Below are 26,117 nucleotides of genomic sequence, written 5' to 3' on the forward strand. Positions count from 1 at the left end.
AAGACCGGTCCAACGACTATAATGGGCGCACACTAGAGACCATGACTATGACGAATGAGCTCGGATTTAGGGAGGAGAATGCAAGAATTGGGATGACACGTTTCATGTTTAGTAAGATAATTGGAGCTATATGATGGGAGTTATATGATGTTCACATGATAGAGGATGTTTGTTAATGTGATGTGAGGTGTAGAACAGTGTGACGGGGACAGGTCACTTCGGGGATGATATCGCTACATGCTTATACAAAATGATGTTAAATTCTCAAGATGATATTGGCACCTATGGTGTGTGTGAGCCCGCAGGGACATGGTGCTCCTACATTCAGTGATGTGCTCTAGCACCTACGGTGCGTTATGCCCTGAGGTTGACATGCTACGGACTTTCGGTAATATGGAGTTCAATAACAAGTATAAAGTACCACAACAACAGTGGTAACAGATGATAGTAAGTACGAAGTGTATTGTCCTGCTGAAGCAATCCCCTTATGTGTAATGGACATGGTGGTGAGAGCCAAGGAAGAAGAGTAGATGTATCCTGCACCTGTAGTGCATTGATCCTGCATGCATGGAGTACAGAGACTGTTCTATGGAGACATATGTTATAGGTGTGAAATTCTGGATAATTATATAATTATTATAATTATATGTAATGTTAAACGTATTCTTACTCTCCCATGGAGTGACGCAGAATTGCAGGTTGTTCGTTTTTAATAAAATGTGCCGCCTCCACCTGTCACCGCCGCACCATACATAACACCACTACTTACTTCAGAGGTCCCAGTCTTACAGTGTATCCATGTACAACCACAGCTAAAGACCCATTTAGACCCAAAATTCACTTAAAGCCATCTTTTGAGCGAGAATCGTTGGGTCTAACGCACAGACATTGTGCAGTTTTTGTTAACAATTCGCTCATCGTTGTCTTTCAGCGTGCTGAAAGAGAACGATGAGTCTTATCAGTGCCACATGCTGAGTCCTCCGTGGTATACCACTGATACTGTTGTTTCAGCTGGTATCCCACTCAGAAAACACAAAAGAAGTTTACAGAAGACAGCACTTCAGCTCTTTTCTGCATACCCCGCTTGGAGTGCTCAGTTGTATAGCATCTAAAAGCTCCGTGAACACAGCAGGAGTATGCAGAAGACAGCCCTGCAGCTGTGTTCTGTATACCCTGCTCAGAGTGCTCAGCTGTTTATCAGATGAGCACTCCGAGAAGACAACAGCTGTATGCAGAAGATAGCGGTCCAGCTATGTTCTGCATACAGCGTGAGCCTTTATTTACATACTTATGCAAAGTGAATGCTCAGATCTGCCACTCAAACTGCCGTTTGACTGAATTTTGAGTGATCATCTTGCCGTGTAAATGCACACACCGATTATCGCTCAAAAGATGTCTTTTGAGCGATAATCATTGTGTCTAAATGGGCCTTTTGTCACCTTGGTGGTGATAGCAATCAAGTTTGATGAAGTTATCTGATTGGCTCCACATGTAACCATGTATACAAGTGATATGACCACACAGGTCATGTAAAGATCTTCAATCTTAGAAGGGACTATCATTGACTCAAAAATGTAGCCTAAAAACTAAATGATTTGGATAAACTCATCTGGTATGAGCGTCCTTCTTAGAAGGCATCAGATTCAAGAATAGCATTTGGAGGCACGTTTTCCAGGCAGTTTAATAAGCTGCCATGTTGGTGTCCTGTTCCTCGGCTAAGGGGTTTGGGAAGGAATGCATGCTGCACTAGACCCCCTCATCTGTCTGTTTTTGTTTTCTCCATGGTTGGCTTCTGGTTGATAGGCACATCTGAAATCGTGGTCACCAGAGACTTGTTACTCCTCATGTATGGCTCTATGAGGGTTGACAATGGGGAGAAAAGACATTCCCTGCATTACCAACATTGGATACTATTTTTGCAAGATCTAATCCTGTTTGGGAGAAGGTATGCAGATAGAAAGCAAATAAGGGAGAAGGAGGTGACCACTAGATATGGGTATGTTCATAATTTGAATATAGATGGGATTTCAAGAAATCCAAATCCCATTCACATGCTGTGGGATAAATTGACCAGCAATGTGGATTCTAAATTTGCGCATGTTACCTTGTAGAAGATTTTCAGGGCAGATTTCACTTCTTCAACTGAAAATCTGTGCCAGAATCAGCATGCAACATGTGGATTTTTTTTTATAGAGATCTGCACCAATATAAGTAGCAGATTTTCCACTTTGGAAATTCCACTACATGTGAACTTACCCTAAGCCTTAGGCCGTTTTCACACGACTGAGAAAATGGCTTCAGATTTCTGCATTGCGAAACGCACAACTTTCGCATTAATATGAACCCTATTCTTTTGAATGGGGTCATACACATGAGCAATGTTTTCTGGCAACACATCGCGTTGCGGGAAACACATCCTATCTTTGGGCATGCTCTAGCATTGCATCTCCCATTGTTCTTAATGGGAATGGCAGCAGTGCACCATGTGCTAGATGCACATAGTGCGACGTGAGGTTTCCCCATTGAAAGCAATGAGAGAAACTCTGCAATCGCTACTAACCTGAAGTGATGCATGGCGATTTTAAGATAAAACACCTCGTATCCACGGCAAAATCACATGTTGGCGAGCGTGATATCGAGCCACGATTCATGGCCCAATATCGAACTCACCTGTGTATAACTAGCCTTCCACATGCATTTGAATTGTCTAATTTCTAGCTATACCAATTGGTATTGGTACCTAATGTAGGTCTAGGGGTGCAAAAGTGACAGGCATACAGGGACCCTTGGCACATTGCACATAAGAGATGAAGGACTAGGCAAAGACTTTGTATTAGGGACCAGGAACTTCAAGTTATGCCTGTCACATGCCACTGGTCTGTTAGTAACTAGGGTAAAAAATATCATAAATTCAATACGTTTATAACAAAGACAAATCTAATGTTGGTGATGCATATGTACTATGCCACCATAAAGGCTATAGGTATCTAGTCAAGGAGCCAAAATTGACCTTCTACAGTCGTTTAAGGAGGGGGTATATATACCCTACAAAAAGTCCTACCATCTTGTTAGAAGACCATTACAACTTGTATCCCAGGAGAATGTATTCGGTACCAAGTATGGAGTTAGTAAAGATTGACCAAGACTGGGCGACAGATAATAAGCATCAAATTAGTCTGCAACATTTACACTTTAATAAAGCAAGAAGAACATGTGAAGAACCTCCAAACAGCTCATTGCACCAGATCCAATATTGACTTTCCCAATGTTAAGAACAATAGTCCACCATCTTCTACAAGTTGATTGCCCGAGGCATGTAACAGTATGCATTCATCACAGTATTTTCGATAATTCTTTGAATGTCAAAAAGATGCAAGCAATATGTCCTACAAGTGCTCTTATACACTGTGGAGCATTAAGGTCTTAGAAGGCTCATTTTACTGCCTTTAGAAGCTGTTGTTGCCTCCAGGACATTGTGCCAAGACAAAGGTTTCGGTGCACTGTTGACTACTGGTGGACATGGACCTTCCAGATATTCTTTGGAAACGGTTCCTGAAGTAGCCACTGTTGCTCCAGGATCTTTGTCGGTTCCTCAAGTATTCCTTGTAGTTTTTCGTGAGTAAGGTGTAGAGAAAAGGGTTGATGCAACTGTTGCTATACGTCAAGCATGTAGTCAGATAGTTAATGTTCCTATTGGCTTTTGGCGAAATGGGCAGAGACTCGCAATATTGGACGAGGAGCTGCCATATCCAGAAGGGCAGAAAGCATGCCCAAAATACCACAACGATAGTAAAAATTAGATATAGTACCTTCTGGTTGGGCAGCTTCTTGGTTTGCTTGAAGGAAGCTGTTTGAGACACCCAATAGGTCCTGGCTAGTCTTATGTACAGATAACCTATAATGAGCCCCGGGCCTATGATACTTGTGCAAAACAAGACTGTTAGATAAATCTTGTAGGACATCCGACTCCACATGGGTAGACAGATGCTTTTGTTATCCTTGTGTACCAACTTAATCATAATCAACATGGGCAATGTTATCAGAAGTGACACCAGCCAGACAATGACAGCAATGCACTTTCTGTAACTTTTAGACCTCTTGACCGTGTCTAAGGGTTTCAAAACAGCAAAGTAGCGTTCGGTGCTCATGATGGTGAGGGTGAAGATACTAGCATGCATGGTTAGAAAGTCAAGACTGAAAAGAATGCGGCAGCCAATGTCTCCAAAGTACCATTCCTGGATGAAGTAGGTACCCACAATAAATGGGATGGTGAGAAGATAAAGGAGGTCGGCAAGGGCCAAGTTAATGATGTAGATGTACATGGAAGCTGCAGAGCGCATAGACTGACACATCACCACCAAGGTATATACATTCCCTGCTACTCCAATCACACACATAAGGGATAAAATCACACCGATGGTAAATGTGGCTATCATGTCCTCCATAGTTTCTGAGGAAGGTGGGACATCCCATGTAGTGTTAATAGGGCTGGTGAAATTAGTCCTTAAGGGCATGTCTGTGGTCAGAGATAACCTTCCCTGAGGCTCTTCATGGAAAGACATATTGATGTCTCAAAGCAGCTGGCTGATTCTTCTGGATGGTGGCCAGAGACCGTTAAGGCATTTCAGATGGTGCCTTTTCAGGAGTTCCCTATAGGAAATGATCAGAAGTGTTTGGTTAGTGCCAGTTCAGCACCAGAATACATTATTGCAGGGACAGTCTACCTTGGTAGCATCCCTCCTGGACCTGCAGAACTCTCATATATCAAATGCACCAAAATTCATCTCTATGTAATGGAACAGAATGCAAAAATTACTACCATGACTGCTATAAGTTAGACCATCGGCACTGTTACATGAAGCTCCCCAAAAATGAGACTAGGTATTATTGTATATTGGAAGGTGATCTGCTTGGCAGTTTGTCACATGACTATGGATGGACCAGGAATCACTGCAGAGCATTATGGAAAATGAGACTGCATTAACTATACAGTCTATATATTTAGGCTGCTTTGACCTTCGACAGTCATGCTACCTCCAGCACCAAGACTGTATCCTTCTGGAGGAGACTACACAGCTCAACCGATCTACATTAAATTAGCACCATGTGAGTCGTTTTATTTGGAGAAGCAAAGAAAGTTTTACACCTTGACTCCCTCAACCTTCAAGAAACTGTGTTTAATCAGGACCAATGTCCGCTACGATCTCTCTGCTACTTCATGGTAACGACGAAAAAACCTCTTGAGGGACCTAATCTAAGGGCCCTTTTACACAGAACGATTATCATTTGAGAAATCCTTGGATTGTGCGAATTTGAACAATAATTGCTCAGTGTAAACACGGCCAATGATTGAATGATAACCGATAAATTGTTCACTTCTTATTCATCATTTATCTTATGGAGGCACAAAAATCATTGTTCCATAGTTTGCAACTAGTTGTTTGTAAACAACGATCAGATTCTTCAGTCATTCACATTCACTGGTACAGAGAATGGGAATGCCTGAATGATCAAGCAATCAAAATGTAAACTATTTATGAACCTGTATAAATTGGCTGAACAAGCAAACTCTGTCATCATTCCTTTATGTGATCGATTTCTCGCTCCACGCCAGAGGACCCTTAGAACCATAGATGTAACTTCTCTGTATAGCATCAACATATTTTGCATTTAACTCCCATCTATTCCAGAAGAATAAATACTGACCAAAATGTCTATGAAGGAAATCATGCCTCACGGAGCTTATAACCATGCATGGGTATTTAAAGTCTTGGAGATAAGTCCATCTGGCCATCTAAAGCCTTAGGGGACTCCTTACCTTTTGCTTGTGAGGTCCCACAAGAACTTGTCCCCTCTCTCCACAGTCTTGAGCATTGCTGCATGCTATGCATGGTTGCAGAAATCATATTTAAAGCCCAAAGCCTCTTGAATTGTTGTCTGGTAGATACTTAATGATGTCACTGGAGCAACTGGAAGAACAGACTCCTCCTTAAGAAGCTTCTGTTGACCAGGTCTTGTGAAGCGGTCAGTAGTGAAGTGATGTATTTGCAGTGGTTACTTTTATTAATGAACCCTGTGGAATCCCTCCTACATTCCTCCAGCTTCACCACCTCCTATTGGATAGGGACAGCCCAATGAAGGATTGCTGGCAGAGAGTAAGTGAGCAGTCAAGGGTTAATGCTTGCAGCAATTCTTCTGGTAAATGACAATGTGATTGTTTGGCTAGTCCTTTTCGTCACGGCTTACAGATGAGGGTCCTTGTATAGCGGAGAGCAGGACGGGTCTGTGCTTTTATTTTCATTAAACCTTTTATGGAGTCAGTACTGAGCAGCAGCAGGTACCTGTAAGGTTTGGGCAGCTTCTCACCACCTTCCTCTCATTGATTCCATCCCCTCTCTGTCTTCTGTCTCCTTCCTTCCTGGTACTGTCTGGTTCTCTTTTGCCCCCCTCTCTCTCTCTCACTGTCTGTCTGTCAGTCTCTCTCTCACTGTCTGCCTGTCTCTCTCTCTCACCGTCTGCCTGTCTCTCTCTCTCTCACCGTCTGTCTGTCTCTCTCTCTCTCTCACTGTCTGTCTCCTCTCTGCATTGCTCTACCTCTCTTTCTCTACTGACATCTTCCTCCCATCATTATATTTTCTATTCCCCTACTTCTTCTCTCCTGTTTGTTAGTGCTTTCTATCTTCTTCTACTTCCTGTCCTCACTCTCTTTACCAGCTCACTCCTCACACTCTTGTGCTCTCTATTTTCTGTCTCTCTCACTCTTCTCTTTTCCTCCTTCAGTCTTCTTCTCTTTTATCTTTTCATGTCACAGATTTCTTTCTTCTCCTTTCCGCACTCTTGGCTTTCTCTCCTCCTTTTCTTCTTTTTCTAGTTCTCTCTTCCCCCCTCTCTCCTTTGCCTCTCCTCCTTCCCCAAACTCTTCATACTTTCACCCACTATTTTTTTTCTCTCTCTTCTTCCATGTCTCATTCCTATCAATCGCCCCCCCCCCTATGTGAATTCTCACTTCCACCTCACCCCTTCCTCTGCCAATTTTCCCATCACTTTTCCTGCTTTCTCATTCTTTTCTCTCACTCTTTACTACCGATCTCATTTTTCTATATTAATACTCTCCTCTCTTTCCTCTCTTCTTACCTAATCCTTCTGTCACACTTTCTTCCTGCACCTTCTTTTTCTCTGTCTCTTCTCTACCAGTCTCCTTCCTGTCTGTTAATCTACTTCTCACTTTCCTCTCTTCTTTCCCACTTACTATTTTTTTCTTTCCATCTTCCAAGTCCTTTTTGCCCGTATTCTCTTATTCTTTCTCTGTTTCTTCCCTACCGATCTTCCTATCTCTATATGCCATGCTCCCTTTCTTAGCCAATGTTCTCTCTTCCTCCCTTCCTCTTCTTTCCCTGTGCTCTCTGCTTTCTCCAACTGTCTTCTCTTCCCACCTCTCTCTTCTTTTCTCCTCTGTCTCACCCTTCCCCTCTATGGTCATTCTCTCTCTTCTCTTAGCGTCTGTAATAGAATACCCCAAGTCCCTCATTTTTGCTCCACTCATGCAATCTTTTATCTTGATACAAAAATCATCTTAAAGGGACTACATTGTCAAATTCCTTTATTAATTGAAACTAGATAGAGAAACATTTTCCATTTTTCTCATCTTTTTTGATTTTCTGATTGTAGATTGTTTTTATTCTGCTGTCTATACATGGCAATGGGGACTGCCATCTTCCCTGAGCCACATCTGACAGCCCTTACAGATATGCTTTTCAGCAGCTTTACGGGGCATTTACACAATGGTCAAAAGCTGGCCCATTGACTTGTATGGGAGACTGTTATAGTCATGCTCTGAGACCTGTGCGGAAGTCATTTTGCATATAGGTGTCACCTATTCCAGATTATTATTAGGCTCTGTGGTCAGTGTGAAAAATGCAGGAGTTTAGTATTTTTTAACCAAAAAGATAACTTTTGTGACTAAAAGATTTTTTTAAAAATCCTAAAAATCTGTTTAATAAAAAGTATAATTTATATAAAAGGTCATTTTCTGGTGATGCCTGTACTTTAAGCAATGGTTGAAGGTTCAGATCTACCTTAAAACCTTAAAAGAAGGGGGTATGTCCTGTTTAAAACAGCCCCTCTATTCGCTGGAGCATAGAGCATTCCCTTGCTCTGAGGACCCAGCAAGCCTGTGCATTACACAAGCAGCCCACTGATTCCAATCACAATTCTGTAATGCTTCATTTCTCCTCTGCTAGCTTTGCAGGGGAGTTGAACACTTGCGGCCACGTCCTCCATAGCGGTTTCCTAAAGAAATGGATGCATTATATAATATTTTGAATGCCTTTTCTTTTCAGATTCAAACAAGTTGTCTCCCATTTCTGGGGTCACTTCCTTCGTAAATCGTCACCCTTTCCAGTCACCTGCCATACCACTTATCACCACTAAGCCAGCAGCAGCTCTTCTTCATCAACTCAAATGCAACAGCGCCCCCACCAGATTAGATATTGTTAAAGTGTAATTAAATGTAACAAGATTGTATCCAGATCGATAGTAACGGACCCCGGGGCTGTCCGAGAATACACATGTGCAAGTTACACACTGAGCACATGGAACTGAGATTGTGACAACCGGGTAATTGTTAAGGGCTCTTTCACACAAGAGTTGTTGTGACGCTGAATAGGTGCGTAAAAAAATTGCTTCTAAAAGAACGATTGGTTTCCTAGGAGTTCTTTCAAATCCCATCAGCACCCCCCTCAATCATTTTGCGGGGGGACAATGGGGCCCCCACATGTGACAGTTGCTTGGGTGCTGTGGTCAGGAACCACTACAGCGTCCAAGGAATTAAACACACTTAATTGGAGCAGGAGGGTGTCAGCTGTCAGAAGCACCATACCATGCACCAGCCTGACCACCTGCTGTACAGTTACAGTGGGTGGTGGTTAAAAGGTTAAATAGAAGGGATTACAAGAAAAGATACATTTTTTTTTCAATAGAAGCAGCGCCAGTCTTGTTTGCGGACGGTGTTTGGTATTACAGCTCAGTCACCTAAACTTGATTGGGGACATGCTGCAATACCCAATACAGCCATTGGACAAAGGGGTCGCTGTTTCTGGCATATATATATCAGATTCTTGTTGTTTTTTTAACTATTTAATCAAAAATGGAAAATAGGAGGGCTCTGGCCCATGTCTTCTGCTCTTCTAGCATATAATGAGTTCATGGTCATTGGAATTTTGGATGGAATTTCGCAGAATGCTTCACCCCTGGAAGTAAAAGCAGAACATCACATATTGAAAGTCATTCAGAATATCCCGAGCCAGAGACATATAATGTGTTTTTCCTCTTTTAGCATACAAAGGGAAATGAACACTTTCTTCCTGTTACCCCAGTGCAGTTCATCATGGGAACTTAGATAATGGATAGACAGAGGTCGATTGTTAAAGCATTGGGGGGTCTCTTGAACCCCTCACACTAAAAGTGTGCTATGAAGTTCAGTGAACACATGTGGGGCATGTACTGGTGCATAATAATGTGGCACTTGTAACCAGTAATTATGTAACTTCTGGAATGATGAATAGAATACCAGAAATTCAGTAAAGACTGACACATACACAGGCTGAACAGTATGGGAGGAAGAGGGGGCATGGAACTCTGCATAACAACCCAACTTGTATCACTTGTGACCAGTAAATATGTAACTTCCTGGATCACGAATAAAATACAAGAAGCTCAGAAGACTAAAGCCCCATTTACACTGAAAAATGATCTCTCAAAAAATCGCTCAAATGGCAGTTTGAGTGACAGTTTTAAGCAATCATCTTTGCATAAACTGTTAAGTAGCTAAATAACTACTTAGGAGTTAAATGAAGCTGGACAGCCCAGAGAACAGCAGCTGCTTTGTATATGCTAACAGGCCTTAACACACAGGTAGAACAGGAAGAAGAGGGGGAAGAGGCCATGTAACTAACATTGTGACTATATCTGATGAGGAGTCAGACACATAAGTAGTCTTCAAAGCTTGAGCGTACTGCAACAGCGTAATAAATGGTGAATGGAGTCATGGAATTACATAAAATCTTATTTGTATAGCTCCAACTTATTCTGCTGCACTTTCAGGTAATTATTATTTATTACCCCCCACCAAGCTGGGTTCTCATTTTACCAGCCTCGGAAGGCTGAGTCAACCGTGAGCCAGCTACCTGAATCAAGTGGTGATTGAACTTGCAACCTTCAGGTTGTAGGCAAGAGCTTACACTCTGCACCACATGAGGCTCAACTGACTTTCATTGATCGATACTCAATTGCAAATATACATTGTGTATAATAGGCATGAAACTAGAACGCAGCGTGTTCTATTTTATCGCATACTAGCTTACCCGTCGCGCGTTGCTGCGAAGACAGACATACATACATACATACCTTCGTTTTTATATATCTAGATAACAACCAATCACAGTGCAGCTTTAATGTTACCTCAGCAGTATAATATATAACAACCAATCACAGCGCAGCTTTCATGTTACCTCAGCAGTATAAGAAATAGCAACCAATCACAGCACAGCTTTCATTTTACCTCAGTGGTATAATATATAACAACCAATCACAGCGCAGCTTTCATGTTACCTCAGCAGTATAAGAAATAGCAACCAATCACAGCACAGCTTTCATTTTACCTCAGTGGTATAATATATAACAACTAGAGATGAGCGAACGCGTTCGTCCGAGCTTGATATTCGTGCGAATATTAGGGTGTTCGGGATGTTCGTTATTCGTGACGAACACCATGCGGTGTTCTGGTTACTTTCACTTCCTTCCCTGAGACGTTAGCGCGCTTTTCTGGCCAATTGAAAGACAGGGAAGGCATTACAACTTCCCCCTGCAACGTTTAAGCCCTATACCACCCCCCTGCTGTGAGTGGCTGGCGAGATCAGGTGTTCGCCTAATATAAAAGTCGGCCCCTCCCGCGGCTCGCCTCAGATGCGGTGTGAGTTAGATGAGGGACAGTGCTGTTTATACCGGAGCTGCTGTAGGGAAAGAATTGGTAGTTAGTGTAGGCTTCAAGACCCCCCAAAGGTCCTTATTAGGGCCACTGATAGCTGTGTGTTGGCTGCTGTTAGCAGTGGGATTTTTTTTTCTTTCTCAAAATCGCCTCTGCAGACCGTTGCACCTGGCATTAGGGACAGAAGTGCTGCATAGGCAGGGAGAGTGTTAGGAGTGAGTGTAGCCTTCAAGAACCTCAACGGTCCTTTCTAGGGCCATATTTATCCGTGTGCAGTACTGTCCAGGCTGCTGTTGGCTGTGCTGCATTTTTTTTGGGCTTCTCAAAATCGCCTCTGCAGAGCATTGCACCCTCCATTGATACTGCAGGGAAAGAATTGTATAGGCAGGGCCACAACACAGTTATTATTCATAGAATATACGCAGTGCTGCCTGTTGGTGGGAAAAAACTGAAAAGAAATCTATTTGTCCAGCCTGTGTCCGTCCTTACGCCTGTGGAGACGTGTGAGCTGCGTGAAAAACATTGCTAAATCATACGCAGCCAGCTACGCTTTACTGCTGGGTTCGCCATTTGCTTTCCTTAATTGGGGAAAAAAATACCTGCTCTCCAAGAGTTATAATAACTCTGCTACCCTCACGTTCTGTGACACATAAGCAGGGACACAGCGCAGTTATTAAACTTCGCAGGTTCATTGAATATACGCAGTGCTGCCTGTTGGTGGGAAAAAACTGAAAACAAATCTATTTGTCCAGCCTGTGTCCGTCCTTACGCCTGTGTAGACGTGTGAGCTGCGTGAAAAACATTGCTAAATCATACGCAGCCAGCTACGCTTTACTGCTGGGTTCGCCATTTGCTTTCCTTAATTGGGAAAAAAAATACCTGCTCTCCAAGAGTTATAATAACTCTGCTACCCTCACGTTCTGTGACACATAAGCAGGGACACAGCGCAGTTATTAAACTTCGCAGGTTCATTGAATATACGCAGTGCTGCCTGTTGGTGGGAAAAAACTGAAAAGAAATCTATTTGTCCAGCCTGTGTCCGTCCTTACGCCTGTGGAGACGTGTGAGCTGCGTGAAAAACATTGCTAAATCATACGCAGCCAGCTACGCTTTACTGCTGGGTTCGCCATTTGCTTTCCTTAATTGGGAAAAAAAATACCTGCTCTCCAAGAGTTATAATAACTCTGCTACCCTCACGTTCTGTGACACATAAGCAGGGACACAGCGCAGTTATTAAACTTCGCAGGTTCATTGAATATACGCAGTGCTGCCTGTTGGTGGGAAAAAACTGAAAAGAAATCTATTTGTCCAGCCTGTGTCCGTCCTTACGCCTGTGTAGACGTGTGAGCTGCGTGAAAAACATTGCTAAATCATACGCAGCCAGCTACGCTTTACTGCTGGGTTCGCCATTTGCTTTCCTTAATTGGGGAAAAAAATACCTGCTCTCCAAGAGTTATAATAACTCTGCTACCCTCACGTTCTGTGACACATAAGCAGGGACACAGCGCAGTTATTAAACTTCGCAGGTTCATTGAATATACGCAGTGCTGCCTGTTGGTGGGAAAAAACTGAAAACAAATCTATTTGTCCAGCCTGTGTCCGTCCTTACGCCTGTGTAGACGTGTGAGCTGCGTGAAAAACATTGCTAAATCATACGCAGCCAGCTACGCTTTACTGCTGGGTTCGCCATTTGCTTTCCTTAATTGGGAAAAAAAATACCTGCTCTCCAAGAGTTATAATAACTCTGCTACCCTCACGTTCTGTGACACATAAGCAGGGACACAGCGCAGTTATTAAACTTCGCAGGTTCATTGAATATACGCAGTGCTGCCTGTTGGTGGGAAAAAACTGAAAAGAAATCTATTTGTCCAGCCTGTGTCCGTCCTTACGCCTGTGGAGACGTGTGAGCTGCGTGAAAAACATTGCTAAATCATACGCAGCCAGCTACGCTTTACTGCTGGGTTCGCCATTTGCTTTCCTTAATTGGGAAAAAAAATACCTGCTCTCCAAGAGTTATAATAACTCTGCTACCCTCACGTTCTGTGACACATAAGCAGGGACACAGCGCAGTTATTAAACTTCGCAGGTTCATTGAATATACGCAGTGCTGCCTGTTGGTGGGAAAAAACTGAAAAGAAATCTATTTGTCCAGCCTGTGTCCGTCCTTACGCCTGTGTAGACGTGTGAGCTGCGTGAAAAACATTGCTAAATCATACGCAGCCAGCTACGCTTTACTGCTGGGTTCGCCATTTGCTTTCCTTAATTGGGGAAAAAAATACCTGCTCTCCAAGAGTTATAATAACTCTGCTACCCTCACGTTCTGTGACACATAAGCAGGGACACAGCGCAGTTATTAAACTTCGCAGGTTCATTGAATATACGCAGTGCTGCCTGTTGGTGGGAAAAAACTGAAAAGAAATCTATTTGTCCAGCCTGTGTCCGTCCTTACGCCTGTGGAGACGTGTGAGCTGCGTGAAAAACATTGCTAAATCATACGCAGCCAGCTACGCTTTACTGCTGGGTTCGCCATTTGCTTTCCTTAATTGGGAAAAAAAATACCTGCTCTCCAAGAGTTATAATAACTCTGCTACCCTCACGTTCTGTGACACATAAGCAGGGACACAGCGCAGTTATTAAACTTCGCAGGTTCATTGAATATACGCAGTGCTGCCTGTTGGTGGGAAAAAACTGAAAAGAAATCTATTTGTCCAGCCTGTGTCCGTCCTTACGCCTGTGGAGACGTGTGAGCTGCGTGAAAAACATTGCTAAATCATACGCAGCCAGCTACGCTTTACTGCTGGGTTCGCCATTTGCTTTCCTTAATTGGGAAAAAAAATACCTGCTCTCCAAGAGTTATAATAACTCTGCTACCCTCACGTTCTGTGACACATAAGCAGGGACACAGCGCAGTTATTAAACTTCGCAGGTTCATTGAATATACGCAGTGCTGCCTGTTGGTGGGAAAAAACTGAAAAGAAATCTATTTGTCCAGCCTGTGTCCGTCCTTACGCCTGTGTAGACGTGTGAGCTGCGTGAAAAACATTGCTAAATCATACGCAGCCAGCTACGCTTTACTGCTGGGTTCGCCATTTGCTTTCCTTAATTGGGGAAAAAAATACCTGCTCTCCAAGAGTTATAATAACTCTGCTACCCTCACGTTCTGTGACACATAAGCAGGGACACAGCGCAGTTATTAAACTTCGCAGGTTCATTGAATATACGCAGTGCTGCCTGTTGGTGGGAAAAAACTGAAAAGAAATCTATTTGTCCAGCCTGTGTCCGTCCTTACGCCTGTGGAGACGTGTGAGCTGCGTGAAAAACATTGCTAAATCATACGCAGCCAGCTACGCTTTACTGCTGGGTTCGCCATTTGCTTTCCTTAATTGGGAAAAAAAATACCTGCTCTGCCACAGTTAATAACTCTGCTACCCTCACGTTCTGTGACACATAAGCAGGGACACAGCACAGTTATTAAACTTAGATAATTCATTCACTAGAGGCAGTGGGGCCTTTCGTTTTCCAAAAAGGGCAAAAATTATATTTGGCCTGCAGTCTTGCGCCAATTTATTTCCTGCCTGGGAAATCTAATCACTGGTAATACAGCATGCTGAGGGGTAGGGGTAAGCCTAGAGGACGTGGACGTGGACGTGGCCGAGGACGCGGAGGGCCAAGTCAGGGTGTGGGCACAGGCCAAGCTCCTGATCCAGGTGTGTCGCAGCCGACTGCTGCGCGATTAGGAGAGAGGCACGTTTCTGGCGTCCCCACATTCATCGCCCAATTAATGGGTCCACGCGGGAGACGGTTATTAGAAAATGAGCAGTGTGAGCAGGTCCTGTCCTGGATGGCAGAAAGTGCTTCGAGCAACCTATCGTCTACCCGCAGTTCTGCGCCGTCCACTGCTGCCAATCCGAATCCTCTGTCTGCTGCTCCTCCTTCCTCCCAGCCTCCTCACTCCACTACAATAACACCTGCTCAGGAGCGGGAGCACTCCCAGGAACTGTTCTCGGGCCCCTGCTTAGATTGGGCAGCAGCGGTTCCTCTCCCACCAGAGGAGTTTATCGTCACTGATGCCCAACCATTCGAAAGTTCCCGGGGTCCGGGGGAAGAGGCTGGGGACTTCCGCCAACTGTCTCAACAACTTTCTGTGGGTGAGGAGGACGATGACGATCAGACACAGTTGTCTTGCAGTGAGGTAGTAGTAAGGGCAGTAAGTCCCAGGGAGCAGCGCACAGAGGATTCGGAGGAAGAGCAGCAGGACGATGAGGTGACTGACCCCACCTGGTGTGCAACGCTTACTCAGGAGGACAGGTCTTCAGAGGGGGAGTCAAGGGCATCAGCAGGGCAGGTTGCAAGAGGCAGTGCAGTGGCCAGGGGTAGAGGCAGGGCCAGACCGAATAATCCACCAAGTGTTTCCCAAAGCGCCCCCTCGCGCCATGCCACCCTGCGGAGGCCGAGGTGCTCTAAGGTCTGGCAGTTTTTCACAGAGACGCCTGACGACCGACGAACAGTGGTGTGCAACCTTTGTCGCGCAAAGCTCAGCCGGGGAGCCAACACCAACAGCCTCACCACCACCAGCATGCGCAGACATATGATGGCCAAGCACCCCACAAGGTGGGACGAAGGCCGTTCACCGCCTCCGGTTTGCACCCCTGCCTCTCCCCCTGTGCCCCAACCTGCCACTGAGATGCAACCCCCCTCTCAGGACACAGGCACTACCGCCTCATGGCCTGCACCCACACCCTCATCTCCGCTGTCCTCGGCCCCATCCAGCAGTGTAGTTCAGCGCACCGTTCAGCCGTCGCTTGCGCAAGTGTTCGAGCGCAAGCGCAAGTACGCCGCCACGCACCCGCACGCTCAAACGTTAACCGTCCGCATCGCAAAATTCATCAGCCTTGAGATGCTGCCGTATAGGGTTGTGGAAACGGAGTCCTTCAAAAGTATCATGGAGGCGGCGGCCCCGCGCTACTCAGTTCCCAGTCGCCACTACTTTTCCCGATGTGCCGTCCCAGCCCTGCACGACCACGTCTCCCGCAACATTGTGCGCGCCCTCACCAACGCGGTTACTGCCACGGTCCACTTAACTACGGACACGTGGACAAGCACAGGCGGGCAGGGCCACTACATCTCCCTGACGGCACATTGGGTGAATTTAGTGGAGGCTGGGACAGAGTCAGAGCCTGGGACCGCTCACGTCCTACCCACCCCCAGAATTGCGGGCCCCAGCTCGGTGCTGGTATCTGCGGAGGTCTATGCTTCCTCCACTAAAGCACCCTCCTCCTCCTCCTCCTCCTCTGTCTCACAATCAAGATGTGTTAGCAGCAGCATGTCGCCAGCAGTCGGTGTCGCGCGGTGTGGCAGCACAGCGGTGGGCAAGCGTCAGCAGGCCGTGCTGAAACTACTCAGCTTAGGCGATAAGAGGCACACGGCCCACGAACTGCTGCAGGGTCTGACACAGCAGACGGACCGCTGGCTTGCGCCGCTGAGCCTCCAACCGGGCATGGTCGTGTGTGACAACGGCCGTAACCTGGTGGCGGCTCTGCAGCTCGGCAGCCTCACGCACGTGCCATGCCTGGCCCACGTATTTAATTTGGTGGTTCAGCGCTTTCTGAAAAGCTACCCACGCTTGTCAGACCTGCTCGTAAAGGCGCGCCGGCTCTGCGCACATTTCCGCAAGTCCCACACGGACGCTGCCACCCTGCGCACCCTGCAACATCACTTTAAGCTGCCAGTGCACCGACTGCTGTGCGACGTGCCCACACGGTGGAACTCTACGCTCCACATGTTGGCCAGGCTCTATGAACAGCGTAGAGCTATAGTCGAATACCAACTCCAACATGGGCGGCGCAGTGGGAGTCAGCCTCCTCAATTCCTTTCAGAAGAGTGGGCCTGGTTGGCAGACATCTGCCATGTCCTTGGTAATTTTGAGGAGTCTACCCAGGTGGTGAGCGGCGATGCTACAATCATTAGCGTCACCATTCCTCTGCTATGCATCTTGAGAAATTCCCTGCAAACCATAAAGGCAGCTGCTTTGCGCTCGGAAACGGGGGCGGGGGAAGACAGTATGCCGCTGGATAGTCAGGGCACCCTCCTGTCTATTTCTCAGCGCGTACAGGAGGAGGAGGAGGAGCATGAGGAGGATGAGGAGGAGGGGGAAGAGACAGCTTGGCCCGCTGCTGACGGTACACCGGCTGATTGCCTGTCATCCTTTCAGCGTGTATGGCCTGAGGAGGAGGAGGAGGAGGAGGAGGATCCTGAAAGTGATCTTCCTAGTGAAGACAGCCATGTGTTGCGTACAGGTACCCTGGCACACATGGCTGACTTCATGTTAGGATGCCTTTCTCGTGACCCTCGCGTTGCACGCATTCTGGCCACTACGGATTACTGGGTGTACACACTGCTCGATCCACGGTATAAGGAGAACCTGCCCACTCTGATTCCCGAAGAGGAAAGGGGTTCGAGAGTGTTGCTATACCACAGGACCCTTGCGGACAAGCTGATGGTAAAATTCCCAGCCGACAGCGCTAGTGGCAGAAGGCGCAGTTCCGAGGGCCATGTTGCAGGGGATGTGCGTAGATCGAGCAGCATGTACATCCCAGGCAGTGCAACAGTCTTTAAGGGCCTGGCCAGCTTTATGGCTCCCCACCAAGACTGTGTCACCGCTCCCCAGTCACGGCTGAGTCGGCGGGAGCACTGCAAAAGGATGGTGAGGGAGTACGTAGCGGATCGCACGACCATCCTTGGTGACGCCTCTGCCCCCTACAACTACTGGGTGTCGAAGCTGGACACGTGGCCTGAACTAGCCCTGTATGCCCTTGAGGTGCTTGCTTGTCCTGCGGCTAGCGTCTTGTCGGAGAGGGTGTTTAGTGCGGCTGGGGGAATCATCACCGATAAGCGTAGCCGCTTGTCAACCGACAGTGCCGACAGGCTAACACTCATCAAGATGAACAAAGGCTGGATTTCCCCAGACTTCTGTTCTCCACCAGCGGACAGCAGCGATACGTAAGCAATACGTAGGCTGCACCCGCGGATGGAAGCTACGTTCTCTCTCACCATCCAAAACGGGGACATTTCTGCTTCATCAATCTGTGTCTAATATTCCTCCTCCTCCTCCTCCTGCTCCTCCTCCTGAAACCTCACGTAATCACGCTGAACGGGCAATTTTTCTTAGGGCCACAAGGCTCACTCAAATAATTTTTCTGAACAATTTTTCTAAGTTTCAATTAGCTTAAAAGCGTTGGAACTTTAACTTGAACCAATTTTTCGTTACACTGGGCTGCCTCCAGGCCTAGTTACCACTTAAGCCACATTAACCAAAGCGATTCACCTGCCATCTTGATTGGGCATGGCCAATTTTTACTGAGGTACATTAGTACTGTTGGTACACCAATTTTTTGGGGCCCTCACCTACAGTGTAATCATAGTAATTTCTATGTTCTTCGCCTGCACTCATGGTACAGAAAGGTGTGTGGGGTTGGCCTACAGTTTAGCTACATAAATGTCACTTGTGCCTTGGCTATACTAAGGCTACTGAAATGGAACGAAGACTGCGCTCCCGCTATACTGCTGCTTCAGAATTGTTACTGGGGCCTGTCTTGAGTGCTACTATTGCTTACATGGAACGAAGACTGCGCTCCCGCTATACTGCTGCTTCAGAATTGTTACTGGGGCCTGTCTTGAGTGCTACTATTGCTTACATGGAACGAAGACTGCGCTCCCGCTATACTGCTGCTTCAGAATTGTTACTGGGGCCTGTCTTGAGTGCTACTATTGCTTACATGGAACGAAGACTGCGCTCCCGCTATACTGCTGCTTCAGAATTGTTACTGGGGCCTGTCTTGAGTGCTACTATTGCTTACATGGAACGGACACGTGGAGAGGACACGTAGTGCCTCAAAAACATCCCCCTCCTCCTCCAACAGGGAAAACATTGTTGGCAAATGCCTTTGCATTGGTTCGTCTGGCGGCAGTCCAAGAATTTCACCTTTACCGACACTACTAGAGAGCCCCCCCACCATCCCCCCGCCACGGCCCACTTAATCCTGGCCACATTCCGAAAACCAACAAAATACAACCGTGGTACTAGGTCCGCAGTCACCACCACATTACCACCAACGCGGTTACTGTTAAGGTGCATATAACCACGGACACGTGGAGAGGACACGTAGTGCCTCAAAAACATCCCCCTCCTCCTCCAACAGGGAAAACATTGTTGGCAAATGCCTTTGCATTGGTTCGTCTGGCGGCAGTCCAAGAATTTCACCTTTACCGACACTACTAGAGAGCCCCCCCACCATCCCCCCACCACGGCCCACTTAATCCTGGCCACATTCCGAAAACCAACAAAATACAACCGTGGTACTAGGTCCGCAGTCACCACCACATTACCACCAACGCGGTTACTGTTAAGGTGCATATAACCACGGACACGTGGAGAGGACACGTAGTGCCTCAAAAACATCCCCCTCCTCCTCCAACAGGGAAAACATTCTTGGCAAATGTCTTTGCATTGCTTCGTCTGGTGGCAGTCCAAGAATTTCACCTTTACCGACACAACGAGAGCCCCCACACCATCCCCCCGCCACGGCCCACTTAATCCTGGCCGCATTCCGAAAACCAACAAAATACAACCGTGGTACTAGGTCCGCAGTCACCACCACATTACCACCAACGCGGTTACTGTTAAGGTGCATATAACCAGTCTGACTGGGGCATGCAGACACCTTGACAGAATGAATAGTGTGTGGCACATAGGTTCCCCATTGCTATGCCCACGTGTGCAGCTCCTGATGGCGGTGGCACAGGATTGTATTTCTCATTGCTTCTGTACAGCATTGTGGGCTATCGCCCCGCCCCTATTAAAGAGGGTCGCTACCTAGCCGTGCCAACCCTGTGCAGTGTGTGCCTGCGGTCCCTCGTCGTGGCAGACGCACTTCTAAATAGACGTGAGGGTGGTGTGGCATGAGGGCAGCTGAAGGCTGCGCAGGGACAGTTTGGTGTGCGCTGTGGGGGGGAGGGGGTGCGGTTGGGCAGCATGTAACTCAGGAGAAGTGGCAGTGGAGTGTCATGCAGGCAGTGATTGTGCTTTGTTGGAGGTAGTGTGGTGCTTAGCAAAGGTATGCCATGCTAATGAGCGCTTTTCAGAAGTAAAAGTTGTTGGGAGGGGGGGGGGGCCCACTCTTGCCGCTATTGTGGCTTAATAGTGGGACCTGTGAACTTAGGATGCAGCCCAACATGTAGCCCCTCGCCTGCCCTATCCGTCACTGTGTCATTCCCATCACTTTCCTGAATTGCCCAGATTTTCACACATGAAAACCTTAGCGAGCATCGGCGAAATACAAAAATGTTCCGGTCGCCCATTGACTTCAATGGGGTTCGTTGTTCGAAACGAACCCTCGAGCATCACGGGAAGTTCGTTACGAATAACGAACACCCGAACATTTTGGTGTTCGCTCATCTCTAATAACAACCAATCGCAGCGCAGCTTACATGTTACCTCAGCTTTGTAATATATAACACCCAATCACAGCGCAGCTTTCATGTTACCTCAGCAGTAAGAGAAATAACAACCAATCACAGCGCAACTTTTATTCTGCCTCAGCAATATAAAAAATAGCAACCAATCACAGCGCAGCTTTCATGTTACCTCAGTGGTATAATATATAACAACCAATCACAGCGCAGCTTTCATGTTACCTCAGCAGTATAAGAAATAGCAACCAATCACAGCACAGCTTTCATGTTACCTCAGTAGTATAAGAAATAGCAACCAATCACAGCACAGCTTTCATTTTACCTCAGCAGTATAAGAAATAGCAACCAATCACAGCACAGTTTTCATTTTACCTCAGCATTCTCAATATCCAGCAATTGTCTTGTGATACGTTCGGCGGATGCATCATTTTGTAGTTGAACATGCCTCCCGTTGCTCGTAATGTCTTTTGCTTTCGTGCTTGAGATGGAAATCGAACGATCTTTGTCTGGGGGGCATAACTGTCGACGATGCTCGCACGCGGGCGTGCCACCTATCGTAGGATAGTTGTACTATGCCAGTAATCTTCCCAGGAGTGTACTCAGCAACTTCCCAAAGTCTCATGGCGATTGGATGAATGGTGTAGTAATGCATAAAGGACAGACAGACATACATTCATTTATATATATCAGGAAGTGAGAGAATTAGATTCCGTACGTAAAATTTGGACGCTAATTCTTTGGCGCATGGAATTGAATAATCTAGTTGGGACCGATTAGCATTTCCTATTTATGACATAATCAATGCCCGTGGCAAATTTCAAGTTTCTATGTGAGAAAATTAGATTCCGTACGTAAAATTTGGATGCTAATTCTTTGGCGCATAGAATTGAATAATCGAGTTGGGACCCATTAGCTTTTTCTATTTATGACATAATCAATGCTCGGGCCAAATTTCATGTTTCTACAACATCGGGAAGTGAGAGAATTAGTGGCAATGATGGAAATCGAACGATCTACGTGGGGGGCGTAACTGTCGACGACGCTCGCACGCGCGCCATTTATCGTAGCATAAATGTACTATGCCTATAATCTTCCCAGGAGTGTACTCAACAACTTCCCAAAGTTTCATGGCGATCGGATGAATGGTGTAGTAGCGCACAAAGGACAGACAGACATACATACATTCAATTTTATATATATAGATTACAAGGGATAGACCCCTATTGTTCTCTATGGCCACGTAATAAATGTTGTACATATGCAATTACATTTTGTATCTGCGGCGTTTATATGCACCCTCAGTAAGCGACAGAGTGGGAATTAAAAGAAAAAAGAAACAAGGAGGATTGTGCATGACGCCGGATGTGGGATACGCAGTGAAAAATTGCTGCCACATGCGGCAGTAGGCGGGCTCACGCAGTGTTTTACCACACCAGCATTTTATTGCCCGGCTGTAGTTTGTAAGAGCTCAATTTTGGTTGAAATGTTTTGCATTTATTTATAAAATAACCCAAAATTTGGAGAAAATTCTGTACAATCATGGCGATACCAAATTTAAATAGTTTTTTTTTATGTTTAACTACTTTTCCGTAATAATGTCAAAAACACCTCCCATCACTTCGGTGAGGTTGCGTTCCCCCAGCGCGGTGCCCTCTCTTCCCCAGGTAAGTGACAGATCTGACTGTCCAGGTGTTTCACGCCCCGATATCGCACTCGCCCGCGTGAAATTAGCTTAAGCCATTAATCTGTGATTGCTGAATTATTTGTCACCCATGGCTATATAACCTCTGGGTCGCTGAGTGCCAGAATTTTAGTGACAGAGCTACTGTCTCAGGAGTCTCCTTTAGTTTTCCCGAATAGCCCATTAATCTCTAGTTTCAAAATTGCTTTTTGTGATGCGTAGTTGTGCACTTGCTTGTCTGATGAATAGAAGGCAAGAATTTCAGTGAAGACTGACACAGTCAGCACAATTTGAAAAAAAAGTATGGCAAAAGGCACACTGCACATTCTGTGACAACAGATGGGAAGGGGACACACCATGGGGCAAATATTTTGAGCAGTTTATGCCAGATTTTGGTGTAATAAAGTTGCAAAATGGCTTTCTTGCGCAAAAACTTTGCAACTTTTGCACTGCTACGCCGCTCTATGAATTTTTTCATCCAGACACTTGGTTCATGTGAAAAAAATTCTGCATGTTTATAAACTCGTAGGCTATCAGGGGGCCGTGTGGAATTACACGGACAGCACACGAGTCGAAAATATGTCTGCGTGACTTATGTCTAAGAGCTCATTCACACAGCGTGCGCAAAAACCCGCAGGGGAGGGTGATGTACATGGCAATAAGCGTATTTCGACCACGTAAATACACTATGTGACCACAAATTGCGTATGCCCGCGTACTTCACCCACTCTTCACGGGGCGTTTTGCATCCAAATACACAGTATATTTGTACATGCAGAAGAAAATCCGGACGTCCCACATATTTGCTGCGCAGTTTTCCTGCGTATTTGCGACGGCCCATTCTCTTCAGTGACCTATGCGTTTTTACGTTCGCCAGTTTCCATCGTATAACCGCACAAATTAATAATTGCCACAATCGAGTCAGGAACATTTTTCCGCATATGTTCAGCCACACTCCGTGCTGCAGCATATCGGCAAAAAAATATGCAGAAGCGCTGAAAATTATCGAGCGCTGTAAAATGCTCAGAATGAGCAATTAGGGCCGGCTGTCTTCTTTTCCCGGCATTTGATGCAGCCAATCTCCCTCCCCCTCCCTTTTTTTCCAGCTTTCATTGAAGTCTATGGGAGGTTGTTGCATATTTCGGCAAAAGATAGGACAACAAGACCCATCTTTTCACGCCATGTATAAAATCGGCAACCGGAAATGGCCGCGTATCTGCTATTTTTCCCAGTGTGATTTTTCTACGCACCCAAAAATGGTTCATCTGAATGAATACATTGAAATCCAATGTTTGGATAGACGTGACTTTTGGGCAATTTTTTAATGCAACTAAGTCCCTGTGTAACTACAGTTGTGTGAATGAGGCCCTCACAGGAGCATATTTGGGCAGCGTATTACGTGCCCACGTTTTTTGCGCATAATACGCAGTGAACAGAGCCCGTGGATTACAATCCACCAGAGCGAATTCTTCACCCAATGTTCAATCTCGTGTCTTATCTGCAATAGGCCATTGAAGAAAATGGGCCAGCGCAAATACACAAGAAACCTGCGATTCACACAGCCAATACGTGGGCCGTTCTGCGTATTTCTTCTTACACAAATATACGGTGTATCTTCACACACAGAAGCCCGCAGGAGGGGGGGAAATACGCGGGTGTCATTGAGACCAATAGCAATCAATTTACAAATGGTGCCAACCAGCTGTTCTGCTGCATCCGGCTGCCCAGAAGCCCCACTGTGGGGTCTGACGCTCGGATGGCCAGATCCGGACCCCACAATGTAGGTACAAAATATATAATAATGGTTACACTACATTAACTGTATCTTTCCCGGGTGCAGGAAGACCTAGTACACCTCTAACTTACATTGATCACTTCTCCCTGCCTCTGACTCAACAACTTCAAGAACTGACTAGTCGCTTGCTCAATATCCCCCGCCCCCCCCCCTCCCATTGCCGAGTGCCATTGTGATGCGCTAATGTTATTCCCTTCAGTGGTTGTAATGTTACGGCTGATCAGCGAGGTGCAGCGGCTCGTACTCCGGGGTGCTGGTCACGTCCGTACCATACTGTGCCCATGAATTATGTATGGGACAATGTTCTGTAGCGCGATGCTCCTGTCTCCATAAGATACTGAAGATACACCGCTGCTATGTGCAGCTAGACACACTCATCTCTGCTACACGCAGCTAGACATACTCAGCTCTCCTACACACAGGTATACACTTACCTCTGCTACATGCAGTTATACACTCAGCTCTGCTACACACAGGTATACACTCAGCTCTGCTACACACAGGTATACACTCAGCTCTGCTATGCGCAGGCATACTCTCAGCTCTGCTACATGCCGGCGTATAGTAGTCTACAGCTCTGTGACTATATTTTCTATCTGTAGTTGATCCAATCTGTAGAGTATACCAGAGATACAAGATATTACAGCAGGATACGCAGATATACTGGGGGCTCCACAGTAACATATACTATACTAAGTGGTGTAATATGCCGACATTAAATATACACTAATTCACTGTTGCCATGTCCCCAAAACGTGGAACACCAAGCCACCGATGGGGAACAGTTTAGGCCGAATCCTCGCTCAACAGTTCTTAAAACATTTACAACCATTTTCCCACTCTCTGCTTGGCGTCTTCCCAATTTCAAATTCCAATATACCTCTTATATTACCTTTTATAATACATTTTCTGTGATATATATAGTTATATATTTTTTATATCTTTTTTCACTGACTTTTTTTTTCACTTTTTTTTAGTTTTACTAGGGGATAAAAGCTAATAAAATCGATTTTTAAAACTTATAGTTGTTTATTTTTAAGATTAGTAAATTACACTAAAAGTACAGGAACGGGCTCCCCACCTTGTTTCAGCCATTGTATAATTTGTAAAGTCTCGGATTACAGGGTGACCATTAAGGTTGGCGTCGGCAATGGGTTCTTTTTTTTATATATTTTATTTTTATTTTACTCTGTAATCTTTTTTAAATTATTTTTGCATTTTTTTTACCATCTATGTCTCCCATGACATCATATAAGACCTCTGGAGGTCATTCAAATTGTCATTTTTTATTTTCAATTATACATTTCTCCACTGTAGCTGTGGCATCCACAGGAGTGCCATTTACACGAACCAAGAAAAAAAAAAAGCTCGGGACCCGGCGTCCCACATACAAAAATGCTTGAGTCTCCCATTGTAGTAAATGGGGTTCGTTACTCGAGTAGAGCTCTTGAATTTCATAAAAAGCTCGACTTGAATAACAAGGACCCGAGCATTTGGGTGCTCGCTCATCTCTACTAGTCACTAATAGAGCTGATCTGGCTTGATAAAGGCCACATTTTGGCCGAAACGTAGCCTACCTATTTTAAGATGACCATGGAATAATACAGGATAAATTTTACTTTTTACTCCAGTTTATGCTGCCACTTTTACTATTTTTAATAGAGCTGATCTGGGTCTGCTAGAACCCTGCAGCTCACCTTTGGCAGGGGAAACCTGATCATTGAGTGAAATAAAGGAAGTAACACTTCCGCTTTCTCCCTTCACTATATTGCACTCTTTGAGTGTTATGTAGCCTACAAGAGAGAAGGAACAAGTGGTTAAAAGCCACTTCTGCTTTCTCCTTAAGGTTCTCAGTTGTGACTAACAACTGAGGACCCGACCTGCTCCATTGCAGGAGCTTTAATCCCGAGGCGTGATTTTACTATCGGCCAAAAACATCTTCTCGACTCGTGAACTGTTAATAATTATATTGATTGCCATTAAGATAGTGTACATAATTTTGGGTGGACGCCACACTGTGACCCCAAACAATGAAGAGGTCATCAATGTAGCATTCATAGCACACTATCTGTGCTTCATAGGGAGTAGATGTACTGTTCCTCCCACTGGGCCATCACTAGATTAGCTAGTGTTAGAGAGAATGTAGACCCCATGGGAGCTCCTCTTATCTGCAGGTAACGAGTGCC

General features: G+C 45.7%; 1 protein-coding gene across 1 annotated transcript; it reads right to left on the reverse strand.

Annotated features, from left to right (window-relative positions):
• Positions 1–3,171: 3,171 nt before the first annotated feature.
• Positions 3,172–6,057, reverse strand: LOC136587710 (urotensin-2 receptor-like). The gene is made up of 2 exons (XM_066586440.1): positions 5,819–6,057; positions 3,172–4,650 (listed from the first exon to the last, which is right to left on the reverse strand). Exon 2 carries the CDS (start codon positions 4,560–4,562, stop codon positions 3,447–3,449), a length of 1,116 nt encoding a protein of 371 aa, XP_066442537.1. The 5' UTR covers positions 4,563–4,650; positions 5,819–6,057; the 3' UTR covers positions 3,172–3,446.
• Between the last annotated feature and the right edge of the window lie 20,060 nt (positions 6,058–26,117).

Source organism: Eleutherodactylus coqui, chromosome 13, assembly GCF_035609145.1.
Source record: "Eleutherodactylus coqui strain aEleCoq1 chromosome 13, aEleCoq1.hap1, whole genome shotgun sequence".
In the NCBI taxonomy this organism is placed as follows: domain Eukaryota; kingdom Metazoa; phylum Chordata; class Amphibia; order Anura; family Eleutherodactylidae; genus Eleutherodactylus; species Eleutherodactylus coqui.

Coding starts and splice junctions, on each gene's coding strand:
- LOC136587710 (XM_066586440.1), bottom strand. CDS start 4,562: ATGTCTTTCCATGAAGAGCCTCAGGGAAGGTTATCTCTGACCACAGAC.